Here is a 24,398-nt window from a genome sequence, read left to right as displayed (position 1 = left end):
TGGGTCCCAACATGTACGAAATTCAACATACAGTGGCCCTGCCTGACCTCTGACATAGTTTGGGCAGATCTTCGCAGTTGCTCAGCACAGTGGCCCCTTTCATTAACTCTGCAAACAATGTAATTGCATACTTAACTTACTGAACCTAACTTTAGCATCTCTTCACAACTTGTTTAAACTTTGGCAATTAATAAGCGGCTTGTACCGAATTTTAAAACGCAAAACCTTTTTCTGAATGTAATTTTTTTGAGCGCGGGGCAGTTGACAGCTTGAGCATGTGTTCAGTTATATATATATAATGCTTGTGCAAGTATTGGTATGACGCGTAGATCGTGCTGTCGGTACATGCGTTAAGACACATTCTTCTGTTCGATTTGCATTTTAAAAAAAATATAAAAAAAATGAAGCTAGCTATTATAATTGGTGTAGTGTACAGATTATATCTAGGTATTTGAGACATCCTTCCTCCACACTTTTCTTTCTTCTTGAAATGACAGTGTGAACTTCAAAGCAATCAACAGATCCCTGACGGATCTCAGTAGGCATCTGTGTAATGTATGGCATACCAAGATATGGCTCATTGCGGAGCTATATAACGTCCCAGCAAAGATTGGTCTAAACCAGGCTGATCCAAGTGATGGATAGATGGTTACCTTCCCAGGTATCTGCATCATACAGATTGGGATTTATTTAGTTAAGGCAAATAGACTATTCACGTGCAAGAGGTATTTCCCCAGAGCTTTGTAAATGACTTCCATCATCCAATCATGTGCATGCAAAAATGCTGTTTTTATTCCTTGCAGGAGTTTGGGTATTCTTTACAAAGTGAAATTTCACCACATTTAATAAGCTCTGGGGAAATATCCCGTACAAAGTGCAACTTCCCTTGCAAAGTGAACAGCCCATTTGCTTTTAATAAATCAACCCCATTGGGGATACATTTACTATATATAATTGGAGAGTTCAAAACTTGGTGCATGGTAGCCAATCAGCTTAAAACTTAAGCTTGTTCCATTAAGCTTTGACAATAAAACCTGGAAGCTGATTGTTTTTTATGCAGAGCTGCACCAGATTTTGGAATCTCCAGTCTTAGTAAATCCTCCCTACTTGGTCTACTCTCCAGGATAAACATCAGGTCTCACAGGAACCACATAACATGTACAGAACAATGAGGGCGATTTACCAAAGGCAAATGGGCTGTTCACTTTGCAAGGAGCTTAGTGAAGGTGGTTAAATTTCACTTTGCAAGAAAAAAAAACTGAATTTTCAGTGCCTTATGGAATTCAAAGGAGCTTCACCTCATTCTCCAAGCTATGGGGAAAATTTCCTTACAAAGTGAACAGTCCATTTGCCTTTAGCAAAGCGCCCCCATTGCTCTCTGTCGTTCCTGTGGGATAGCTGTTTATCCTGATATGTGAAGAGGTCTCCATCCACATGTCATTTCTTTTGGTGAAGCCAAATACAGACACCCAGAATTTCAAAGACAACCGACTAACTCTCCTGTCAGGAAGATTTAAGGATTTACAAAGGAGGCAAACATTATATTATCTGTTTACTGAGGAAGGGCTTACAATAGTGCTTCTTCTGTAAATTGAAAAGAAATTGCAGTTAAAAAAAAAAAAAAACGATCAAAGCAAGTATTATCTACTAAAAAAAAGTCCCTTCTAGTGCGCTCAGACTCCTCCGAATTCCTTTTTTCGCTGCTGTGACCTTACTTCCTGTTGGAGGGTGGCTACATCCATTCTCCATAGTACCACTGTATGTAAGAACGTAGCCACCCTTTGTTTGTCCACTCCTTAGATAGACGATGGGATGTGTAGTGTACATAGAGCAGTACACAACTAACATGCATTGCTCATTTCAAACAAGCAGAAGTGAGGGGGGTAGAGGAGAGGTCCGGGAGTTTATGGAGAATGTACAGAAAAACACAAACAATTTTAAGAAAAATTGATTACAGGCCATTAGGTGTGCAGATTATTTTTGGGGAATAAGGATTTTGTTTAGTTTCACTTTAATACTTATCAGAATGGGGATTATTGTGAAGATACTTCATCCATGTTTCATTCTGCCCATGGTGTCTCCAAGTAAAATCGCTCAGGTGCACGAATGTACAGACTGGAGGAAAGGGGGGACATTGTTGAAACCTTTAATACATGAAGGGGGGTGAACACGGTTCAGAAGGGCAGGATTCTCAATATGAAGCCAAGATCAAGAGCATGGGGACATGGCCTCAAACTAACTGGCGGAAAGTTTAAAATGAATCTTAGGAAGTATTATTTTACTGAAAGGGTAGTTGATGCTTGGAATAGACTTCCATAGCACCCAACTTTCTGAGATGGCAGCGAGCTACACCTATTCTCAAAAATATGTAGGCAGAGGACACACCCCCTTAAAGGGGTTGTAAAGGTAAAAGTTTTTTTACCTTAATGCATCCTATGCATCCAATGCTATGGCCACCGCTGTATCACGGGAGCTCGCTAGCAAAAGCTTTCCACCATGCGAGGGAGCTCGCATGAAAATGGAAAGCTTTTGCGAGGAGGAGCTGAGACAGCCGACGAGGGACCGCAGAAGACACGGATCCGGGACACTCTGTGCAAAACTAACTGCACAGCGGAGGTAAGTATAACATGTTTGTTATTTTTAAACAAAAAAAATCTTGCCTTTAGTGTTCCTTTAAGACAGAATTCTACAAAAAAATATTAGTTAAACCCATAGGTGCTTTTTTTTTACCACTATTATTCCGTTATACTGGTTTTGAAATTTACAAAGGCAGCCATTTAGAACTTGGATTTAAGGTTTAGTACTGGGAAACACTTTTAAAAAGATAAAAAATGCATTTTATAAACAACTATATACGGTAGATCAGACCAAAATGAAGGACAAATGAGGAGGAAAGAGGGACAGAGGGACTTTGTTCCAAATCAGGGACAGTCCTTCGAAATCGGGGACGGTCTCTCGAAATCAGCGACAGTCCCTCGAAATCAGGGACAGTTCTTCGAAATCTGGGACAGTTGGGAGCTATGGACTTTCATCAGAGGTAGTGAGACAGTCAACAATAAATGGCTTCAAACATGCTTGGGACAAACATAGATCTAAAGCCTTGTACACACACACGGTTTTCTCGACCAGAAACAGCAAGAAAACTGCTGGCAGAGCTTTCTTGCTGAGCAAACAGAGCGTGTGTACAAGTCTTTGAGGTTTCTCGTCGAGAAAACTGCCCAGAATCTAGACGAGAAAAATAGAGAACCTGCTCTCTATTTTCTCGGCAGTGTTTTCCTGCCGAGAAACCCAAGAGTGTGTATACTTACCCGTCTCCATGGAAACCCGCACATGCTCGAAATGACTTTGACGCATGTGCGGTAGCTTCCAAGGCATAGGTAGGGTGAAGCAAGAGGGCGGCGATGGCATCCAATCTGACGAGCGCATGCTCGTCGTAGTCGAAGACGTCACCACGTTCGTGCCATTCAAAAGAATGGCGGTTCTTTTGAATCGTACGTGTGTACGCTCGGCCGGCAAGTAAATTTTGCCAGGAATCTCGTCAGGAAAAACAACTTTTTTTTCCTGACGAGAATCCCGGCCGTGTGACCAAAAAAATTAGGCAGACTCAATGGACCACTTTTTTTTTTTTTTTTTCCGTCCCTCTTCTATGATTCTAATCCTGTCTGATGGACATTTGGCTACTAGCACATCCTTATTTCCCTTTCAGTTGGGGATCAGTGCTCTCTGTCCACCAGTCAGACTTTCTTTACAAATTGTGTAATCCCATCAATAATATCTATGCCTGTCTATAACATTCATTCTATTTCTATTCCATCAGGATCCACACATTGCACAGATTTGACAGAAAAAAAGTTTTTGTGTGAGTGTCATTAGATGCAACTGTGGATCTGTCACCTGATAACATATTCCACACCTGGCTTGAAATGCCTGAAGGGACATTCTTGTCACTTTACTCAGATGATGGAAGACTTTCAGCATTTTACATCAAATCGTTGTGGATGTAGTTCTGTGTTAAAGGCTGATGTCACAAGGGCAGTTCTGTCACTACAGGCAAAATGCCAGAGGCAGGATCACTAAAGCTGGCCATAGACTATGCAATCTGATTTTACAAAGGTTATACAATCTTTTTCATGGTGATCACACATGCTTTGAATTCCTTTATCTGATTGGTGTGCCATATGATCATAACAATTGAGTCTGTAAACAAACTGAATAGCCAAAATTTCCCATCTGATTGATTTTGGCTGGATTCACACCTATGCATTTTTAGTGCTGTTTGCATTTTGCAGATTTGCACTACAGAACGTGTTACATAGGAAACCATTTTAAATGGGCTGTAGTCATAGGTGTGCACAGCCAATTGCATTAGGGTGTGCACCCCAAATGTCAAGCACACGTGAACGCCACCTGCTGTCAAAGAAAGGAGGCTCTGGTGGTAGGAGACAGTTGATTGGGAGCATATTACACCATAAATACGGATGTAATGTATTCCTACTGTTGAACCTAGCCTTTAATATGATAGGGGAATTTACACTGGCCACTGGCACCCCCAACCACCCACCTGGTGCTGTCCCTTGATAATGCTAATGCACATGGGGTGATTAGGGTGTGCCCAGGCACACCTGGCACACCCTGTGCGCACGCCTATGGCTGTAGTGCAAATCTGCAAAATGCAAAAGCACTAAAAATGCATAGGTGTGAAGCAAGCCTTAAACTTCATTTCGATTGAATTTAATTGACGATCAGCTAGGGCTGAATATTATCAATCGCTTTGCATCAGTGGGCAGCACTGAGATACTTTTGTTCATGAAAACAATCTAAATAGTGCAAATTTCTTTCCTGCAACCACGGGTTGCAGGAAGGACATTTGCTCAGTTCCCCCATCAACACAGACCATGCTGATGCGGGAATCCCCCCTGCCAAGCTATTTTCTTCTCCTGGTGGGGGTGAGGGAAGCCGTCCCCACTGGGAGAAGACAGTGATTATTGCTAGGGTCAATAGCGATAATCGCAAATAAAATCCGGCAGCTTGGTACATTCAGCCTGCCCAAACGCGGTTCAGCAGGATTTTGAAAGGTCTATGGCCGTCAAAAGACACTATACAATCTAATTGTACAATCTCTGTACAGTCTCTTTTAGATGTAGTAAAAATGCAATAGGAGGGCACACCTAAAACAGCCCATTTGGTTTACCAAATCAGGAAGGCCCTGTACTACATAGTTGATGGTTGATCTAAAGAAGGTTGTAGAATCTGATTGTAGTGGAACTACATTTCCCATGATGCTCACTCTGCAGTGTTTGTTGAGCATCATGGGAAATGTAGTTCCAAAACATCTGCCAAGGTTTGCCATCACTGGTATAGTGTATGTGTCCTGAACATGATTTCTGTTCGTAGCAAACTACTGTACAGTTTACTTCAAATACAAATGAGCTGATCACCCCCAAAACACATTCAGAAGTGTTCCATTGATGCACAGTGTCACATGGCAACATTTGTAACTAGAAAACAAAGTGCATGGGGGTGGATGGATATAAGCTGACGCAAAAGAAACATTGTTGTCCAATGTCTGCTCTTGGCATTTCAAACCTTTGCTACAAAGATAAAACCTGATGTCTGGTTCTCTGGGCCTTAAGTCAGCCATACATGGATGGAAATTCAGCCAGTTCAGCAGGGACCAGCTGAATTTCGATCCATATGGTCTCTGTGGTTGTACAGAAATTGATCTACTGATTGACTTCTGTACATGTGCTGTGTTGGATAATTTCCGCATGATCAACGGTGGGGAAGTATCCCCGCTGTCAGAATACAATAGCTCAGTGGGGAGGATTGGGTCATTTTTTTTTTCATTTAACTTACTGGTCGAAGAAAAAAAAAAACCTGACTACTCTATGGCCAGCTTAAAGTGATATTAAAGTCTTTGTTTTTGTTTTTTTAAACGAAAAAAAAAAAAACATGTTATACTTACCTGCTCTGTGCAGTGGTTTTGCACAGAGCAGTCCTAATCCTCTTTTTCTCGGGTCCCTCGCCGGTGATCCTGGCCCCTCCCTCCTGCCAAGTCCGCTTGCTATGGGGGCACCCGAGCAGAGCTACTGCTCTGTGTGTCCATTCAGACACGGAGCCACGACTTGGCCCTGCCCCCTCTTTCTCCTCATTTGCCCCTCCCCCCCTTACCCCTGAAAGGTGCCAAATGTGGGGAGGGAGCAGATAAGCGGAGCTTCCACTTTTGGGTGGAACTCTGCTTTAATGAGACCGCACTGCAACTATGAGCCAAACACATTCGCCGAAGTCCCACAATGTAAATTTGCCACTTGGCAACTTAATAATAAAGGTGGTGTTCAGGAGGTGGCAGTAGCATCTCCTGAATGCCTGTCAACTGCTGTCTCTCGTCAATAAACACAAATGTAAAGATTACATTACACAAATGTACTATGAGTTGTAAATAGACAGATTTTTTGAGTTTCTGAGTTTCCTGAGACCAAAAAAAAATTCTGGTTTCTCTGTGTTGAGAACAGCTGATCTATAGCATGGAATAAAACCAGGCAAACTGTCCTGACATCTAACTGCTGTCATAGTTGATGACTGAGCCAGAAGTGATACAATCACTAATGGGAAGTTTATTCCCCCCTTCAGTCTATCCACATATTTGAGTCATTTGTCTGCAATGGCTTCTTTTTAATATACACGGAGTGACTATTGTAGCACCAAATGCCTGCAGATAATTTCCTGTGAGTGGGAACACTCAGTGGATATGAATTTTATTGTAGCGGTGTCTGGCCCTTCCTATGTCTTCCAGTTAGGAAAGTTAAATGTGAGTATGGTATGATTCGTGTTGAGGTTCCCGGCTTCCCACATCATGTCCAAGTGGCTTATTTATGAGCAAGTATGATGAAACGAGAGCTTCCACCGACTGACACCAGTGAGGTCATCATGGACTGTGCGGAGGGTCTTAGGAGGAGTATTACACAATGTACTCCTTCCTATACAGCCTGGGACGAGGTTCTCACCGAGTAGAAGGAACGCCTGAGATGTGCTGAATCTGTGATTGCAACATGTGAAAGTGATCATGCTGGAAACGGACATGCTACATAGATTCGGCAATTAGGTAAATCCATGGGCTAGGCAATGTCCAATACTCGTAGCTGAGATTGGGCTGTTTAGACCTACCAGTGATGTTTGTGTGGTTCAGGTACACAGCAGCATGGTCATGGTCATTATACAAGGCTTATGACATCATGCACAGCTCTCTCTTTAGCTCTCGTGAGAGTTTTCCAGGACATGAGGGGGCACATGAGTCATAATAGGGCCAATGAGGGTTGCAGAGCTGGAGGTGTGTCTCTGTGTAAATCCAGGAAGTGAACAGGCAGCAGCTTCAGCTGCCCACAGTTAAAATGGATGCAGCCAGACTCAGTGGAGGGAGATTTCTGCAGCATATTTGGCAAGTACAGAATCACAGTATATGTAAAATAATATGCAAAGTGGTTGAAGGGAAGCTTCAGAATGTCAAAGATGTTTTTATTACAAATTATGTGAGAAGACTGCAGTTCCTCTTGAAACAACATTTTTGGTTTTGGGTTTAATACCACTTTGTCATTTTTTTTTTAAAATCCAACAAAAGTTTTATTTAGTTTGCAGAGGTACAAGGCATACAAAATCCCCTCGACATGTCGGGGACATAAACAAAATATAAATAAAGATCAGAGATAAAATAACATGTACAGACATAGCAACCCCATTCTGGAGGTAAATCCCCCCCCCCCACCATCACTCCGGACAGCGCTCTCGGGACATCCACTCCCATTCCATATCTCACCCAACATTGATACCCAGCAACCTATCCATCACCAAGTCCACCGGGGCTAGACCCAGTACATCCAGCCACTTTGCCCATAACTTCTCAAACTTGTGGGCATTACCCCTGTGTTGATATACCAGTTTCTCCATCCTCATCGTTGTCCCAATATTGGCGATCCATTCAGCATGGGTCGGGGGAGCATCTGCTCTCCAATGAACCATGATGAGCTTCCTCGCCTGGAACAACACCCTTTGTATCGCTTCCCTGTCCGCCTCTTCCCATTCGTACTCCTCCAGAGCCCCCAAGAGACATGCCCTCGGGTCCTTTGGAAGAGCCACACCAAATGCTGAGTTAACGGTACACACAACTCCTGCTTAATAAGTGTGGAGTTTGGGACATCTCCATAGCATATGAATCAAATCTCCATGGTCTCTCTTACAACGTGTACAGGTAGGGTCCAGTTGCGGATTCATCTTATTAAGCCTGTGTAGGGTGTAATAGGTACGCAACAGGATATACAACTGGGTGAGCCTTTGTGATACATTCAAGGAGCACCTGCCCACCGCCTGAAAAATTTCCTCCCACTGTTCACCATCCAACTCTCCCGCATCCACTTTGTCATTTTTGATTGTTTTCGTATATAAAAAGCTGCAATGTTGTCCTGCTTATTGAATACTGAAAATATATTCACCGAATCTTCTCATCTATGGCCAGCCCTAGTCTGTCATTCCTTCTAAATGGATAGATGCAAGGTTATGTGGAAGCTGTGCTTTCAGACAAAGAAAAGAGCTTAGGCTTCAGAAAATATATTGTATAGAACACCCTCGCCTTCTTAGGTCACCAAATCATAAAATCCAATAGATTCCAGGAACGTCCATAGAGCAGAAGACAAGCCGTCATATTCAGTGTGGAAATGCCAAGAGCAATCATTAGAGTGCTGTAACCCATAGCTACCAATGTGTCAGTCTGATCATTTCTAGCTCTAGGTTACTGCATTGTGCCACTTTCCTCATTAAATAGGCATGAAGGTACGATATCTCATAGAGCATGTTTTTGAAATATGATTATTTTAATTTTAAGTATGCTTTGGGGGTCTATAGAAATGTTCTTTTTATTCAATGGCTAGTGAAAATCTAGGGCATATCACTTTTTGTTACATAACGTAGTTGATACTTTAAAGCTGAAGCTTTGTATGGTGATTTCTATATGGTTACATTGGTCCAGGTTGAACCAATGTAAGTATGTATGAGCCATGTGTGTGGGATTACCGTGGTAGCTGGAAATCAGTGCATTAGACACTACCAGCTTCCGGGTTCCATACTGAGCAACTTCCACTGCTGCATTGTGGGCACAGGCAGTTACTCACTCAGCACAGGCCATTCAGAGAACGCTTTGCATTTCCTCAATTAAGGCAAGGCATTTCTGATTGGACAAGGTGGAGAGGCGGAGCAGTGATATCAGGAGAAAACGCAAAGTGTTCTCTGAATGATGCCTGTGCCAACCTTCCGTATTCAGTAAGCATCAGGGCAGTTGCTTGGCACAGGATTTCAAAGCTCTCAGATATCACTGTTGTAGTGGTGTCTATTACAATGACTTCCAGCTTTCACAGGGATCTCACAAGCTGGATGTAAATATGTAAAAATAATTAAACGTCTGCTTTAGGATAACTAAACCCATTAAAAAAATGCATTGTATTGTAGCTTACAGTCCTTGCTTGTAATGGGGCTTACGATTGGCTGTGTGTTGGTGCCAACTGTGCAAGTTCCTCCCTGCTTCTTCTTGTATAGGACAACAACCCCCCTGCTGCTGATGAAACCTTCTGACATATTGTGTCAAACTCCTAGCCATAGGCCTGCTCGTAAATTCCCCAGCCATAGGCCTAGATATTCATGAATGAAGGAATGTCCACACATAAAATGCATTTTCCGCACCTCACTGTAGCTTTGCAAAACTTTCATGACATCACATTTTATATACTAGCAGAACTCTATGGCCCGGAACTCCATACACAGGAGGAGATATTCTATGGTTGTCATTTCTGCACAGAACGCCAGTACATCATTTGTAAGTCATCTTCCTTTTTTACCTCCTCTCCTTGGGAGCACCACAGAATTGGAACCACTTCCCCCATGTATTCTAAGTGCAAAGAATTTAGCTTCCTTCACCAGGTAGAATCAAGGTGCTCACATTAGTATATCAGTCTCTTCCATGTCCTTTCCATAGCTCTGCCCAGCTGGTCATGCTCCCAGAGGGCACACTCATCCCCAGGCTTCACCTCTACTCATATCGGAGGACTATGACCTGGCCGAAAAACTCCTTTTCCACCCTGCTGCAGGACCTGCAGAAGAAGGTCATAGGAGACAAGGTGACTCCAGCTGTTGCTTCTGTGTTCTGTTCCATCTTGCCTGGGGCTTCAAACCTGCAGAGGGCCCTGTAAATAAACTCTGTAGGCAACTATATCCTAGCAGCTCTGGGGTGTTTGGCTTATATACCCTGACTACCATGGGCCCTTCCAACAGCCTTTATATTGGCCCTCACTGCACCCCTGACATCACTGGAGGAGGAGTAGTAAGAAGAGCCAGCAAAACTGTAATCCTTGAAGTGTAATTTATTTATATAGTCATAGCTGTTGCATTTGAGTGTGTTGGGACACATCAAGCTTCGGCACCTGTAAGTAGACCTGTTGTATGGATTGGGTTGCCCCTGCAGAGAGCGCTGTAACCTTTTTTCATTACTAGAGGAGGTACTTGTCTAAGAGGGGAGCCATCACCTGCTTATAACTTTTCCCTTTATAAGACCATATAGGGAACAGAGCTATCTAGTAGTTGACAAGCTAACTGCACCTGCCTACGTGGTGACTGCATTAAGTTTCTTTTTTTGTCAAGCTAAGAACCTTTTCAGCCAATATAGAAAATAACTGTTCATGTTACCAAAAACACAGTGTCCGCCTAGGTTCACACTGCTGCGAATTCAAAATCGCGGTAAAATGCACGATTTTACCGCGATTTTGCGGCCGCGATTTCGGCCGCAATTTAATGTAAATCGCGGCCCGAAATCGCAAAAAGTAGTACAGGAACTACTTTTTGAAATCGCAGATGCGGTGTCGCACTGATTAGGACAGTGCCATTGCCGACAATTGCCGCCGATTTGAGATGCGATTTGACATGTCAAATCGCATCTCAAATCGTTCCAAATCGTACCCAGTGTGAACCAGGGCTCCTTGTCACTTCCTGTGAGCTGCATTGAAGAATATCTTCCAACTTGGAACTTGGACTATCGTCTGTAAACTACTGATTGCCCCCCCCCCCCATTTATTGGATATGAAGAAATATTTGTAGTCCATATTAGAACAGCCTATGATGACAACCATGGCTCCCTCCATAGATACAGTGGAGGAGTGACGTGGCCACAGAGGAATGAGAAGTGTGTTATTTTCAGGAATACCAGGTGAAAATAACGCAAAAGAACTCTGAATAAGGATGTAGCCACCCAAGGACTGTGAAGTTGCATTATATTATATTGTTGGTTTGAGGTTTGAAAACGCTTTCATATTTGGAATATACAGAGTATTGTATCCCATGTATACGTAGGGTCCATGTATTTCTGGATTCATCACATCCTACATTTGTGCTTTTGTGCTTGCTCCAGAAAGGGTTAAAGTGGACATGACCAGGCCTAATGGTGATCTAATCTCTTTCTGTATGCTCTGTGGCTTATGCTCAGCCAGTTAATTGATACAGAGACATTACTTGTAGAAGTATTATGTCTCTTCTGGTGTGCTGGGCTCATCTGACTGTAGCCACATGCTTTTACTAGATCCTTGTAGACATTGCTGAATGTGCCATTTTCTTACTATACTTAAATTAATAAACTGGATTGTGTGTTCTCCTTAGCTCTGACAGCATGTGCATATGTAGTAAGGGAGCAATGCATTATTCTAATATGATATGTCTGAAATTATTTGACTTGTAGGGATTGATTTACTAGGCAAATAGGCTATTCACTTTGCAAGGAAATGTTTTCCTTAGCTAGTAAAAGTGATGAATATGCACTTCAAAAGAATACACAATCATGTGCAAAAACAAGTAAAGAAAAAATATATATATATATATATATATATATATATATATATATATATATATATATATATATATATATATATATATATTATGTGTTGTGTATATGTAATGTATTTTTGCTTGCACATGATTGGATGATGGAAGTCAGCAAAGCTTCACCTCATTCATTAAGCTCAGGAAATATTCCATTGCAAAATGAGCAGCTTATTTTACTTTAGTACACCAATCCCAAAGTCCACCTGCATTAGCTGCTCTGAGTATGCAATTCTTTGTTTTCATATATTTCAAATCAGCAATTTAGATAGTTTGAACAGTTGAGGAAAGAGGAAAGATAGCACTGGACCCATAAAGTTATCCTACTGGTATTGTTAACTTAAAGTGATTGTAAAGCCTTAAGATTTGTTATCTTAATGCATTCCTTCACCGATTCGATCCTGCGATGTCCACGAGCGCAGCGGCTCCAGACACTGTCACTCAGATTGATAGCAGCAAAAGCCATTGGCTCTCGCTGCTATCAATCAAGCCAATCAGGGGAGAGCTCTGTGTCTGAATGGATACACAGAGCTGCAGCTCGGGTGCCCCCATAGCAAGCTGCTTGCTGTGGGGGGCACTCAACAGGAGGGAGGGGCAAGAAGCTCTAGCCAGGGACCCAAGAAGGGGAGGATCCGGGCTGCTCTGTGCAAAACCACAGCACAGAGGAGGTAAGTATAACATGTTTGTTATTGTTCTATAACTGCTGCTGTAATATTTTATCAAATTCAATGCTATATGGCAACCTGGAGGCCTTCTATACACAGTTGGTGAAAAGAACTTTCCCAAAAATGTAATTTCCTGCTTGAATGATTGGCTCACTGATTTTCCCACAAGTCTGCACTAAGATGCAAGTCAGATTTTAGGTTTCCTATGCAACACAAATCACATACTCCCAGACCCCTCTGCTTTCCTCGTTTTGGAACACTGAAAGGGTATCAGCTGATTAATAATGAATATGTCACTCCCATTCAGATTCACTCTGCACATTGACATAATGGCCAGCACAGTGGCTAAGTGGTTAGCACTTTTGCCTAGCAGCACTGGGGTTATTGGTTTGAATCCCAACCATGACACTACCTGCCTGGAGTTTGCATGTTCTCCCTGTGCCTGTGTGAGTTTCCTTCCACACTCCAAAGACATGCTGGTAAGTTAATTGGATCCTGTCAAAAAGTGACCCAAATATGTGTATGTATGAGAGTGAGGGACCTTAGATTGTAAGCTCCTTGAGGGTAGAGACTGATGTGAATGTGAAATATATATATGTAAAGGCGCTGCGTAAATTGATGGCACTATATAAGTACCTTTAAAAAATAAACAATCTAGCAAACAGCTTTTTCTTCAGAGTGGAAACAAAGATTGTTAAAATTTCTGCAATGTACAAAGATCACCCAAAGGGGGATTGTTTTCTCAACAGAAGTAGAGCTACACTTTAAGCTTGGGTAATTGTCTTACCCTTGGCAATCAATAAGTTCTCATTTCTATAATTCACTGGAAGAATGTCCTGGTTGATAGTAATAACAGACACAAAAAGACCCCCCACCTTCTTTCCTCTACATATATATGAAAGAAAATCACCAATACACTAAATGATTACAGGACACCGTGTAATTTCCTCAGTACATGGACATTGTACATTAGTGTTTTACCCTCCAGAATTATGGACACTTATCACTTTCAGTGAACAGACCGTGACTTCAGAATCTACCTTCCAGATCCCCTTGGTAGTTCAATGCCAGTCTATATTTCATGTTCTGTGTTCTTATGCCCCGTACACACCATCACTTTATGTGATGAAAAAAAACGACATTTTCTGTGAAGTAAAAAACGACGTTTTTGAAACTTCAATTTTCAAAGACGAAGTTGCCTACACACCATCGTTTTTCTCACAATGTTCTAGCAAAGCGAGGTTACGTTCCACCACGTTTTTCCATTGAAGCTCGCTTCATAAGTAGCTTCTGGGCATGCGCAGATGAAAAAACGTCGTTTTAAACAACGTTTTTGCTACACACGGTCAATTGAAAAACGACACATAAAATTGAAGCATGCTTCAATTTTTTTTGGTCGTTTTTTAGAAGACATAAAACGACGTTTTCCCCCACACACGGTCAATTAAAGTGACGTTTTTAAAAACGTCATTTTTTTTCATCACATAAAACGACCGTGTGTACGCGGCATTAGTAATATGCTTACAATTCACTGCATGGCGGTATGAAAAATGACCAGCATCTGATGTTTTCTTTTCATCTTCGATAGCACTGAACACTACAAACACATACTGAATTATTTCATATTAAGTCTGTCAAAAATCTATTTGCTATTCCCTTTAATGAAATGAACCGTTTTGGGAGGTTACTTGAATTCAGAATTGGGAGATCAACTTAGAACATAGAATAGAAGAGAAATTATTGCCAATGAGCCAGAGCAGTCCAGTGTTCATTTAGTCGACTAAAACGACGAAAACATTTTAGTCGACTAAATGAATACTATTTTAGTCGACTAAAATACGACTAATATTAAAAACATTGAAATTACTAAAATACGACTAAAACTAAAATGCCATTTTAGTCAAAGGACTAAGACTAAAGCTAAATTGAAATTTGCCTTTAAAATGTAACACTGGTATGAACATGGCATGTTCAAACCTCAATACCATAAATAATAACATATTCGATTTTTCACTCCAGCAGTATATAATGAGTTTGGACATTGTAGAGAAAGGTTAAAGCGGATGTGCCATTAAAAAAAAATATTAAAAGCCAGCAGCTGCAGTATTTTTTAATATTAGGACACTTACCTGTCCTGGAGTCCAGCACCGTCCGCAGCAGAGGATGAGAAATTGCTCGTCACTCTGCTGCTCCCCCCTCCATCCTCAGTGAGGGAAGCAGGAAGTGAATGCTCTGGCTTCACTACCCGGTTCCCTACGGCGCATTCGCGAGTTGCGCTGCGCCGCTGATTGGCTCCCGCTGTGCTCTGAGAGCCGAGTGTTCCCAGAGCACAACGGGGGGAGGACGAGAGGTGACGTTCTGCCCGCAGTTTACCCGAAACTGTGTGGCCGGAAGTGGGTGCAAATACCTGTCTTTAGACAGGTATCTGCACCCCCTCCCCCCTGAAAGGTGTCAAATGTGACACCGGAGGGGGGGAGGGTTCCGATCAGCGTGAGTTCCACTTTAGGGTGGAGCTCCGCTTTAAATAAACAATTTATTTACACCCATTAGATTTTAGACGACTAACATGTTCTGGAGATTTAGTCGATTAAATACGACTAAAACTAAAACAATTGCAGAAGGCTAAAATGGAACTAAAACTAAAATGCCATTTTAGTCCTAAGACTAAAACTAAATCGAAATTTGCTGCCAAAATTAACACTGGAGCACTCATGTGCCCAATGTGGTGGTCATGCACCCAGTACCCTGTTATAGGAAACAGATTTTGCAGAAAATGGTATCACTGTCTATGGAATGGATAATTTGGCATAGAATTTGCTGATAATTTTGGAAACTAAGAAGGCAATTTTAACATGAAAATAATATTTTACAAAATTGTATATACATGAATGAGCATCTTGGTAGAGATGGGGAACTAAAAAAAAAAAACAAGGGGGGGGGGGGTAACATTAAGGCATTTGAAATAATTTGGAAACGCTGGATTAGTAGACAAGGGTAAAGTGCAATGTGTGGATAAAGGTGAGGGGAATATGATACATATATATTTTTTTGTATTTTGAAATGCTCTATTTATTTATTTATTTTAAATATAAACCGATTATGCTGATAAATAATGAGTTCTTTTTGTATACGATAAGATAGATGTACTGTAGTGCATGGAAGAATTTAGAGCCCTTTCACACTGGAAACACCTAAAGCGGAGCGTTAAAATAGTGGTAAAACACAGCTATTTTACCGCGATTTTATCGCGTTTTTAATTCATTTCAATGGAGAGGGGCGTTTTTGGAGCGTTTTTTTCAGCGCTCAAAAGCTGCTCCAAAGATGCTGCTTGCAGGACTTTTCTCAACGCTCCTCCAGCGCAACGCCTCAGTGTGAAAGGGTTCATTGAGATGCATGGGGAGCGTTTTAATAGCGCTATTTTTACAGCGAAAACGCAGCAAAAACGCACCAGTGTGAAAGGGCTCTTAAGGGTGGATGTTAAATGATGAGCTTTTGGATTATTGTTTGATGTGAGAAGATGTATGCATGTTAAAAATAAATAAATATTTCTGAATAAAAATGATATGCATTAAAAATAGAGAGAGATGAGGGAACTGACAGTCTTAGAACGTCTGGAGGAAACACGATTTAACCTCCACATACAGAAAGGCTTTTTCACAGTAACACACTATCAGTTTTCCTGCAGGTTTTTCTCTTCAGGTTTACCAAAACCATCTAATATGAGGTCAAACCTTAAGAGTTTCAATGTGTATGCAATCAGGCAGGCCCTTGCACTACATCAGGGATCCTCAAACTACGGCCCTCCAGCTGTTGCGGAACTACACGTCCCATGAGGCATTGTAAAACTCTGACATTCACAGACATGACTAGGCATGATGGGAATTGTAGTTCCTGAACAACTGGAGGGCCATAGTTTGAAGACCCACTACATGGTTTTGGTAAACCTGAAGAGAAAAACCTGCAAGAAAACTGATAGTGTGTATGGGGCTTAAGAGCTGTAAAAAAGAGAAATGGGCTTCCTCAGGCACTAGGTGAACTCAGTAGATTATTTTAACCATTTGAAGACCAGGCCTTTTTCTCAAACTTCTCACATGCATGTAAAAATCTGATTTTTTTGCTAAAATTACCTACAACCCCCAGACATTATATATTTTCTTACAACAGAGGCCCTAGAGAATAAAATGGTGGGTGATGGCATGGTGGGTGACCCCTTCCCTCCACTTGCAATAGCAATCCAGCAGTTACCGTATTTATTCGAGTATAACGCGCAAAATTTTATACCCCAAAAAAAGTTCAAAGTTTGGGTGCGCGTTATACTCGAGGACTTTTTCCCCCCCGCCGCTACCGCCGCCGCTGCTACCGCCGCCGCACACGCCGCTGCTACCGCCGCCGCCACCGAAGCCACAAACGCCGCTACAACGTTAATCACGCGGCGCGGGGGAACATTAGACAGCTTTCGTTTGAATAGCTGTTTTCCCTGCCGCGCGTAGACACTCCCCCTTGGACGGATCTGTCCAATCGCGAACGAGGGGGAGTGACTATGCGTGGCAGGGAAAACAGCTGTTCAAACGAACGCTGTCTGTAATGTTCCCGCGCGCCGCGTGATTAAAGGTAAGGGGGCACGGCTGGACACATACAGGGGGCACGGCTGGACACATACAGCGGGCACGGCTGGACACATACAGGGGGCACGGCTGGACACATACAGGGGGCACGGCTGGACACATACAGGGGGCACGGCTGGACACATACAGGGGGCACGGCTGGACACATACAGGGGGCACGGCTGGACACATACAGGGGGCACGGCTGGACACATACAGGGGGCACGGCTGGACACATACAGGGGGCACGGCTGGACACATACAGGGGGCACGGCTGGACATACAGGGGGCACGGCTGGACATACAGGGGGCACGGCTGGACATACAGGGGGCATGGCTGGACATACAGGGGGCATGGCTGGACATAAATGATTTTATACCGATTTTTAATTGAAAATTAGGGGTGCGCGTTATACACGGGTGCGCGTTATACTCGAATAAATACGGTATTTATAAAGTGCTCCACCAGTTTAAAAAAAGGTACCAGGATGAAGCCTGTAGCTGCATCATCATCCCGGTATAACCACTCGAAGTCGGGTAATGTACGGGTATGCCGCCCGGCGCAAGTAGTTAACAGGGCTGGATGCATTCCTAATATCACAGAATATATCTATATCCTAACATTTAGAGGCAAAAACACCAGGGATTGTTGATCCAGTGAATACCCGATTTTCCCCTTTGCCATCCTCTAGATCAGCTGTGGATGTAAGATTCTGTTTATGAAGGTCTTTTTACTTTTTTATTCTTTTTTTTTTTCTGTTTGTTGAACTTGATGGACCTTTGTCTTTTCTTCCACTTCAGTAAATCAGGCTAAATCATGGCAGCAGATATCTGTGAAAATCAGCTGATCTATAGGTCAAACCAAATTTTTTATTTTACGACCTCCCTCTGAAACATAAATCCTGTCAAGTTTCCCAGCTATTTTGATACCAACACCTGTCCTTCAACACTGGGCGAATTGCTCTTGCACATCATTAGTGCCTAGGTGCACATGCTGGATTTGGGGGTCTATAAATGGACCTATTGGACTACTTACCTGTTCCCCATGAATGCTAGTAAACCTCTCACAGGGGCAGTGAATGTAATGTACCTTCCACTACTGGAAATGGGCAAGCCGCACTGACTGTTTCCAATTCCTCCCCTTCTCCTGGCCAGTGAAGTCATGAAAGAGCCTACTCGCAGTCCTGTGCTGCTGTTTTTGGGAGCCATTTTTGATCCCTATCCCCCACAATTCAATACATATGTGCTGATAGGAGCTTCCAGACATTATTCTGTGTCTATTGTGTTAGTGTCTTTTATGGGGGTCAGTTTAAAAAAATAAAATAATAATAATAATATGATATCAATTAATTGTAAAACTGGGAGCAGGATTGGCAGAATCACCAAAACAAAAAGCCAACGAATACTTTTTTTGTGATGTCTCTTACTACTTACTGCATTTGGAGAGAATCCATACTGCCGAAAAAATGAAAGAGGGATCTGTGTTTATCCATAAACTCATCCTGGTGATCAATCCTACTTTTATGCTGAAAACTACCTAAAATGGGTTAATGTTTATTGATACTAAACAGAAGTCATCAGTTGTAGCAGAGAGAATATCTGTGATGAGGGTGGTAGCTGGTTTGAGATGCATTGCCAAGAAATGTTTTCAGAAAGTAACTTGACCTTCTGTTTTGTGTGTTAGTGAGTGCATTCCAGGGAATGAGATTCAGCTGTTTGTGGGGACTGAACCAAAGCACAAAATGAATGAGGTAAGTTTTTTTTTTTTTTTTCTTCCTTTTCCTAGTTTTAACACTTTACCTTCAAATGTCTGTCCACCCAAAGCAGATATCCTATTTTTTGGTAGATGTTTTTTTTTTTAGAGGACTCTAGCAGAAGGATCTTTCCACCATTGTTTACAGTTGTATTCTTCTTGGACTCCTAGGACTCGTACACACAACAGTTTTCCTCGACAGAATCCATCAAGAAACTTGGTGGCAGAGGTTTTTTGCCGAGGAAAACGGTCGTGTGTATGTTTTTCGTTGAGAAAACTGACGTGGAACTCGACGAGAAAAAAAGAGAACAAGTTCTCCTTTTCCTCGACGGGAGTCTCAATTTCCTCGTCGGGCTGGTTTTCGACAAGAAACACATTCGTGTGTATGCTTAGAAACCCGCACATGCTCAGAATAAAGTATGAGACGGGAGCGCACCTTCGGTAAAAGTAGCGTTCGTAATGGAGATAGCACATTTGTCACGCTGTAACAGACTGAAAAGCGCAAATCGTTTCTTACCAAACTTTTACTTAACACGCAGTAACATGAGATTAGCAAATGCAGCCCCAAGGGTTGTGCCAGTGGAATCAAACTTCCCCTTTATAGTGCCGTCGTACGCGTTGAACGTCACTGCGTTTGAGAACGACGAGATTTGGTCTTGACCGTGTGTACGCAAAGAAAGCTTGTCAAGATTCTCGACAAGCCTGTCAAGGAACTCTTGGAGGAAAACGATGTTTCATTTACGACTAGTTCCTCAGGCGTGTGTACAAGGCCTAAGGCCCCTTTTCACACTATAAATAGCGCCTAAATACCGCCTGAAAAACTCCTGCCCAGCCTTCTCAATGTGAAAGCCTGAGGGCTTTCACACTGAGGCGATGCGCTGGCAGGAGAGAATTTTTTTTCCTGCAAACAATGGGAAACCGCAGTAATACCGCCCGCAATGTGCCTCTGCAGAGGCGCATTGCGGGCGGTATTAACCCTTTTCTAGGCCGCTAGCGGGGGGTGGAGAGGGATTGGAAGGCTTGTCAGTTTTTATTGCTGTCTGTGTCCCCATTAATGGGTAAGTTCACCTTTACAGAAAACTCCCCCTCCTCGCCAATCAGCAGTGGAAACTAGTGGCCATTTAAGAGCAACAAAATGCAATGCTATTTACATCTTGTATTTGCAAAGCCTGACTTGGAAATACCTCCTCTGTGCTCTTATGCTGTCAAACATGTAGATGGCGCAAGGAGGTCTGAGCGACACCATAAACTGCATGGTGTCCGTGTTTGGTAGTTTTCAGTGCTGATTGCTAAACAACTGGAACGCAGACAGATGTCAAACATGTTGCTATGCATTTATCAATGTGCATGGGTTAAATGGCTGTATAGTGTTCATTGGACAACTTCTACTTCAAAGTGGGCAGTAAGTCATTCAGCTCTCTAGCACAGCCTTGCTCAACCTTCGTAACCTGGAGGAACCCTTAAACCAATTTTCAGGTCCCGAGGAGCCCCTGCTAATAATGATTATACCTACAGCTTATGGTAGAGTAGCATGATCAGTAAGTTGTAAAAAGTGTAAAAGAAAAAAAATATGGCATACCTTGAGTATTTGATGCACTGGATAGATATTTTTAACCCCTACCTGTTGTATACATTAACATTTTCATTAACAATCTTTGAATTAAATAAATGAATAAGAACAAAAAAGAAATGCAGGTAGTGTAAAGTGATTGTAAATCTTTGTGTTTTTTTTTTAAAATAACAAACATGTCCTACTTACCCCCTCTTCTGGGGTCCCCCTGTGGCGCTCCTGGCTCCTCCTTTTCTTGAGTGCCCCCATGGAGAGCTGCTTTCCATGGGGGCACCCGTGCAGGCGCGCTCCCAAGTCCTACTGCTGCGTCTATTGACATAAACGGCAGGACTCATCCCCGACTCCCATGTCACTGGAATTGATTGCCTATGGCTCCTGCTGCTATCAATCTATACAATGAGGACCTGAGACAGCGGCTGGAGCTGCTGTACTGGTCCCTGTCGATGGAACGAATGGGTTCAGGTAAGTAAAAGGGCTGCTGCAGCACAAAAGGCTTTTCACCTTAATGCATAGAATGCATTAAGATGAAAAACCGTGAGGGTTTACAACCCCTTTAACAGTAGTGGTGGTGTCAACACTAATGGTCCATGTAAAGGTGGTGGTCAGTGGATCTTTGCTGATTTGCAACGGTGGTCAACCTAGGTGGGAGATTCATTTGCCATTGTTCAAGGAAGCCTAAAGTTTTACAGAACCCTGGTTAAGAAAACCTGCTCTCGTGTATTAAAAAAAAGTGGAATATCAGTTTTGCGGTTGCTGATGCTTTCCAGTGTGCATTTATTGTTTCCCATTATGTTTTATTTTGAAACTTTTTAATAATTTTCTAAAAACATAGGTGTGTCTTGTTTTTCCCCATTTGGACAAAATTGATTTAATCTGTGTCATGTGTTAAAGAGCCGTGATAGAATAAAATATTTCTACAATCTGAAGCAAGATATCATTATGATGCAATTCTCTTTACACCAAACTGTTCGGTATTCTTATTACCATAAAACCACTTTTTTTAACCATTGTATTTTGATAAATTCAGTCTATAAATCACTTGCACACAGAGTTTCAGCAGATGTTCTAAACCCCTGTAGGAAGTGCTGCTGATGAAATGCTAATAGGGGTAACTTGAGACTAGTTTTCTTAGACTCCCATAATCTGTTTTCCACTCTGTACAGGAATGGTTTCCCCAGAGGATTAATATGTATCCCCAACATTGGCTCATTGTTACATCAAGTCGGGCATAGTATGCAGAGCACTTCAGTTCCAGACATGGAGGAATTCTACATTTACCCAGTCCAGAATTACTTCTCCCTCTCCCCGTCTTATCTGGATGTCATTTGAACAATTACAAATGTAATCATGCATATTAAAGAATCCAGTGAAGGCTGGTTTCCTCCTTAATGCAAGTGGGTTACATTTAGAATAGACACTCTGAGAAGAAGCTGTTTTATTTTACTGACGTACACCTCCCTGAAATAGGACTTTTGATGTCCTAACATTCCTATCCATAGATGTAAGAAAGCAGACGTTCATTAGAAAACAATCTGACCATAAAAGATTGTTATCCCCTCTGAAATGTGTATTTTCCAGTTGTTACATAGGCCATGAACTTTGATGCCTGCCTTCTCTCTGAATATTGAGCACAATAGGAAACCAATTATGATTTCCTGCATGGGTAATATTTTTGTCTGACTTAACCTCCCTGGCGGTATGATTCTGTCAGAAAAAACATGCTAAAAGCGGTACCATTATTTGCAAGGAAATTTGGCGTTTTATATTGTAGGTCTGTAATTTTTAGAAATAACTCACTTAAATCTGACCAAACAAGATTCTAATAGGCATCCCAGGTATAACATTTTTTTAAAAACAAAATTATAAATTATAATATAATAAATAATTATAAATAATTATAACAAATAATAATATAATTATAATAAAAATTATTCAATAATGTAATCAAATCAAAATCACTGAAATTTGCTCAGTTGCAGAATTGTTGCTGTCATTATTTTTTTTTTTTTATGACGAATTTCCCCACAAATCGCTATCGCACAATTCTGCAAGTGATTATAATTTATTATCGCTGTTTTTTAGCTGATCTAAAACTATTTTTGACATAAAGGGACACTTTTGGTTGCTATGGACAATCTACAGTTTGCAGGCAGAAAGAAAAGTTTTTATTATATAAAATGACATGCATGACACAGGACAGACCACTAGGGACAAGGGGGGTGTGTTTTTTTTACATACAGTACTGTAATCTATAAGATTACAGTATACTGTATGTAATGTGTTTGTTTACTTTTTTGAATTTGGCGCCGTTCTCCGCTCCCCTTGCGTCGTAACGTCGCAGGGAACGGAGATCGGCGTCACACGGAGGCACTGTGTGAATCGAGCGAGGTCCCACTCGCTCACACAGCGCGGTGGCATCGCTGGATCCAGGGACAAGGTAAGTAACTTGTGCCTGTGGATCTAGCGAGGCAAGCCCGAGTCTGACTCGGGGTTTCCGCTCGCAGCAGGAAAATCTAACCCCGAGTCAGACTCGGGAAGACCGCCAGGCAGGTTAAAGCAACAGACATATAATGACCCCATTTAACCCTGTTGGGTAATAATAAAAAAATAAAAAAAACAATCCATAACTTATTTTTAAGTTGCATCTAAGGAATTATTTATATTTGCCTCCTGTAGTTCCCTGCACAACTTAATAGGTGGAAAGGGTAGCACTGGAAGTCAATTGAGGCTTTACATCGCAGAATACAGAGAGAAGCTGGCCGAAATGAGAGCTCAGGGTTGTTGACCTTATCAGGTTTTTGCTACTCTATCAATATCCAATCACAAACAAACTGTTTTTGCATGACTTGCATTCGAGCATGATGGTATTCCCCCACAGAGGCGTCTATTATTTCTTGTCTTAAAAAGTGTATACTTGTATATCTCAGCTGCGTATTTAGCTGTTTGCTTTCACCTTTTTTTTTTTTTTATAGTTACCCACAGACATTAGGGAATGTCTATAGGTATTTATTTTTGTAGGTCTGTAGGCCTTCCAAAACACCCACTTTTTAGTTGGGAAGTGAACATTCAATATTTGTCGTGCCAACTCATTTTCATATTTCTTGAAATAGGTTGGTGGAGTGGATGCCAACAAAGCACTCTGAATCCCCTCTCATTATAGGCTGGTGCAGTGTTTGCCAACAAAGCACACCAAATCCGCTCTTTTTATTATAGGTCAGTGCAATGGGGGTCAACCATTTTTTTAAAAGGCATCTTTAATGTCTGAAGTTATCATAAACGACATATCCCAGTGGGCATCTAATATCTGTGGGTACATTAACTTTGATCTCCTTATCCCGCAATTCCTTTTCCCATGGTGGCCTTAAAGTAAAATGTAAAAGATATAGCCACATTGTATTTTCAGCTCCCATAACTGTGCCATGTTCTATATTTTTTCCATGCATGTTCTGCACCTGGTATTGTGTCTCCCGTGGACAAGTATATGTTGTTGGTTTTTTTTGGGGGGGGGCTTACCACTACCTCTGTATATGTGTTTGTGAAACTTTAAAATGTATTCATTAAGAAAAAAGTAAGGAATAGGTGCAGAACTTTGTATTTTGACTTGAAACACATACATGGACTTATCACCAAATGTATTAAGCACTAATTGTCTAATTTGATGTTAGCTTCAGTGCTGGCCATGGATTCAAATATGGGGAGCATTACTAGTCTGTTAAGCCTACATTAATGCAATTTATAATTGACTATTGCTCTCAGGGGAAAATTGTATATTATTTGATTTTACTGGCTCAGAATATTGCAGCCCACGTGGGTGTCTTATTTTTCCCCATTTGAAGATATAATATATGCACAGTTCAATTGCATAACCATTTACTATTTCTATGTAATATATTGAGACATAT

At 41.7% G+C, this 24,398-nt stretch overlaps 1 protein-coding gene across 4 annotated transcripts in view; it reads left to right on the top strand.

Moving 5' to 3' along the window:
* BNC1 (basonuclin 1) overlaps window positions 1–24,398 on the top strand; it is a 44,376-nt gene that overhangs the window by 1,976 nt on the left and 18,002 nt on the right. The window contains exon 2 of one of the 4 annotated variants that reach the window (XM_040342610.1): window positions 18,858–18,924. The exons of the other annotated variants lie outside the window; for them this stretch is intronic. Within the exon in view, the coding sequence (XP_040198544.1) occupies window positions 18,916–18,924 (9 nt within the window). The 5' untranslated portion in view covers window positions 18,858–18,915. The remainder of the gene's footprint in view (window positions 1–18,857; window positions 18,925–24,398) is intronic. 4 annotated transcript variants of the gene reach the window in all.

This window comes from Rana temporaria, chromosome 3, assembly GCF_905171775.1.
Source record: "Rana temporaria chromosome 3, aRanTem1.1, whole genome shotgun sequence".
Classification (NCBI taxonomy): Eukaryota; Metazoa; Chordata; class Amphibia; order Anura; family Ranidae; genus Rana; species Rana temporaria.
This window is presented reverse-complemented; position numbering and strand designations above follow the sequence as displayed.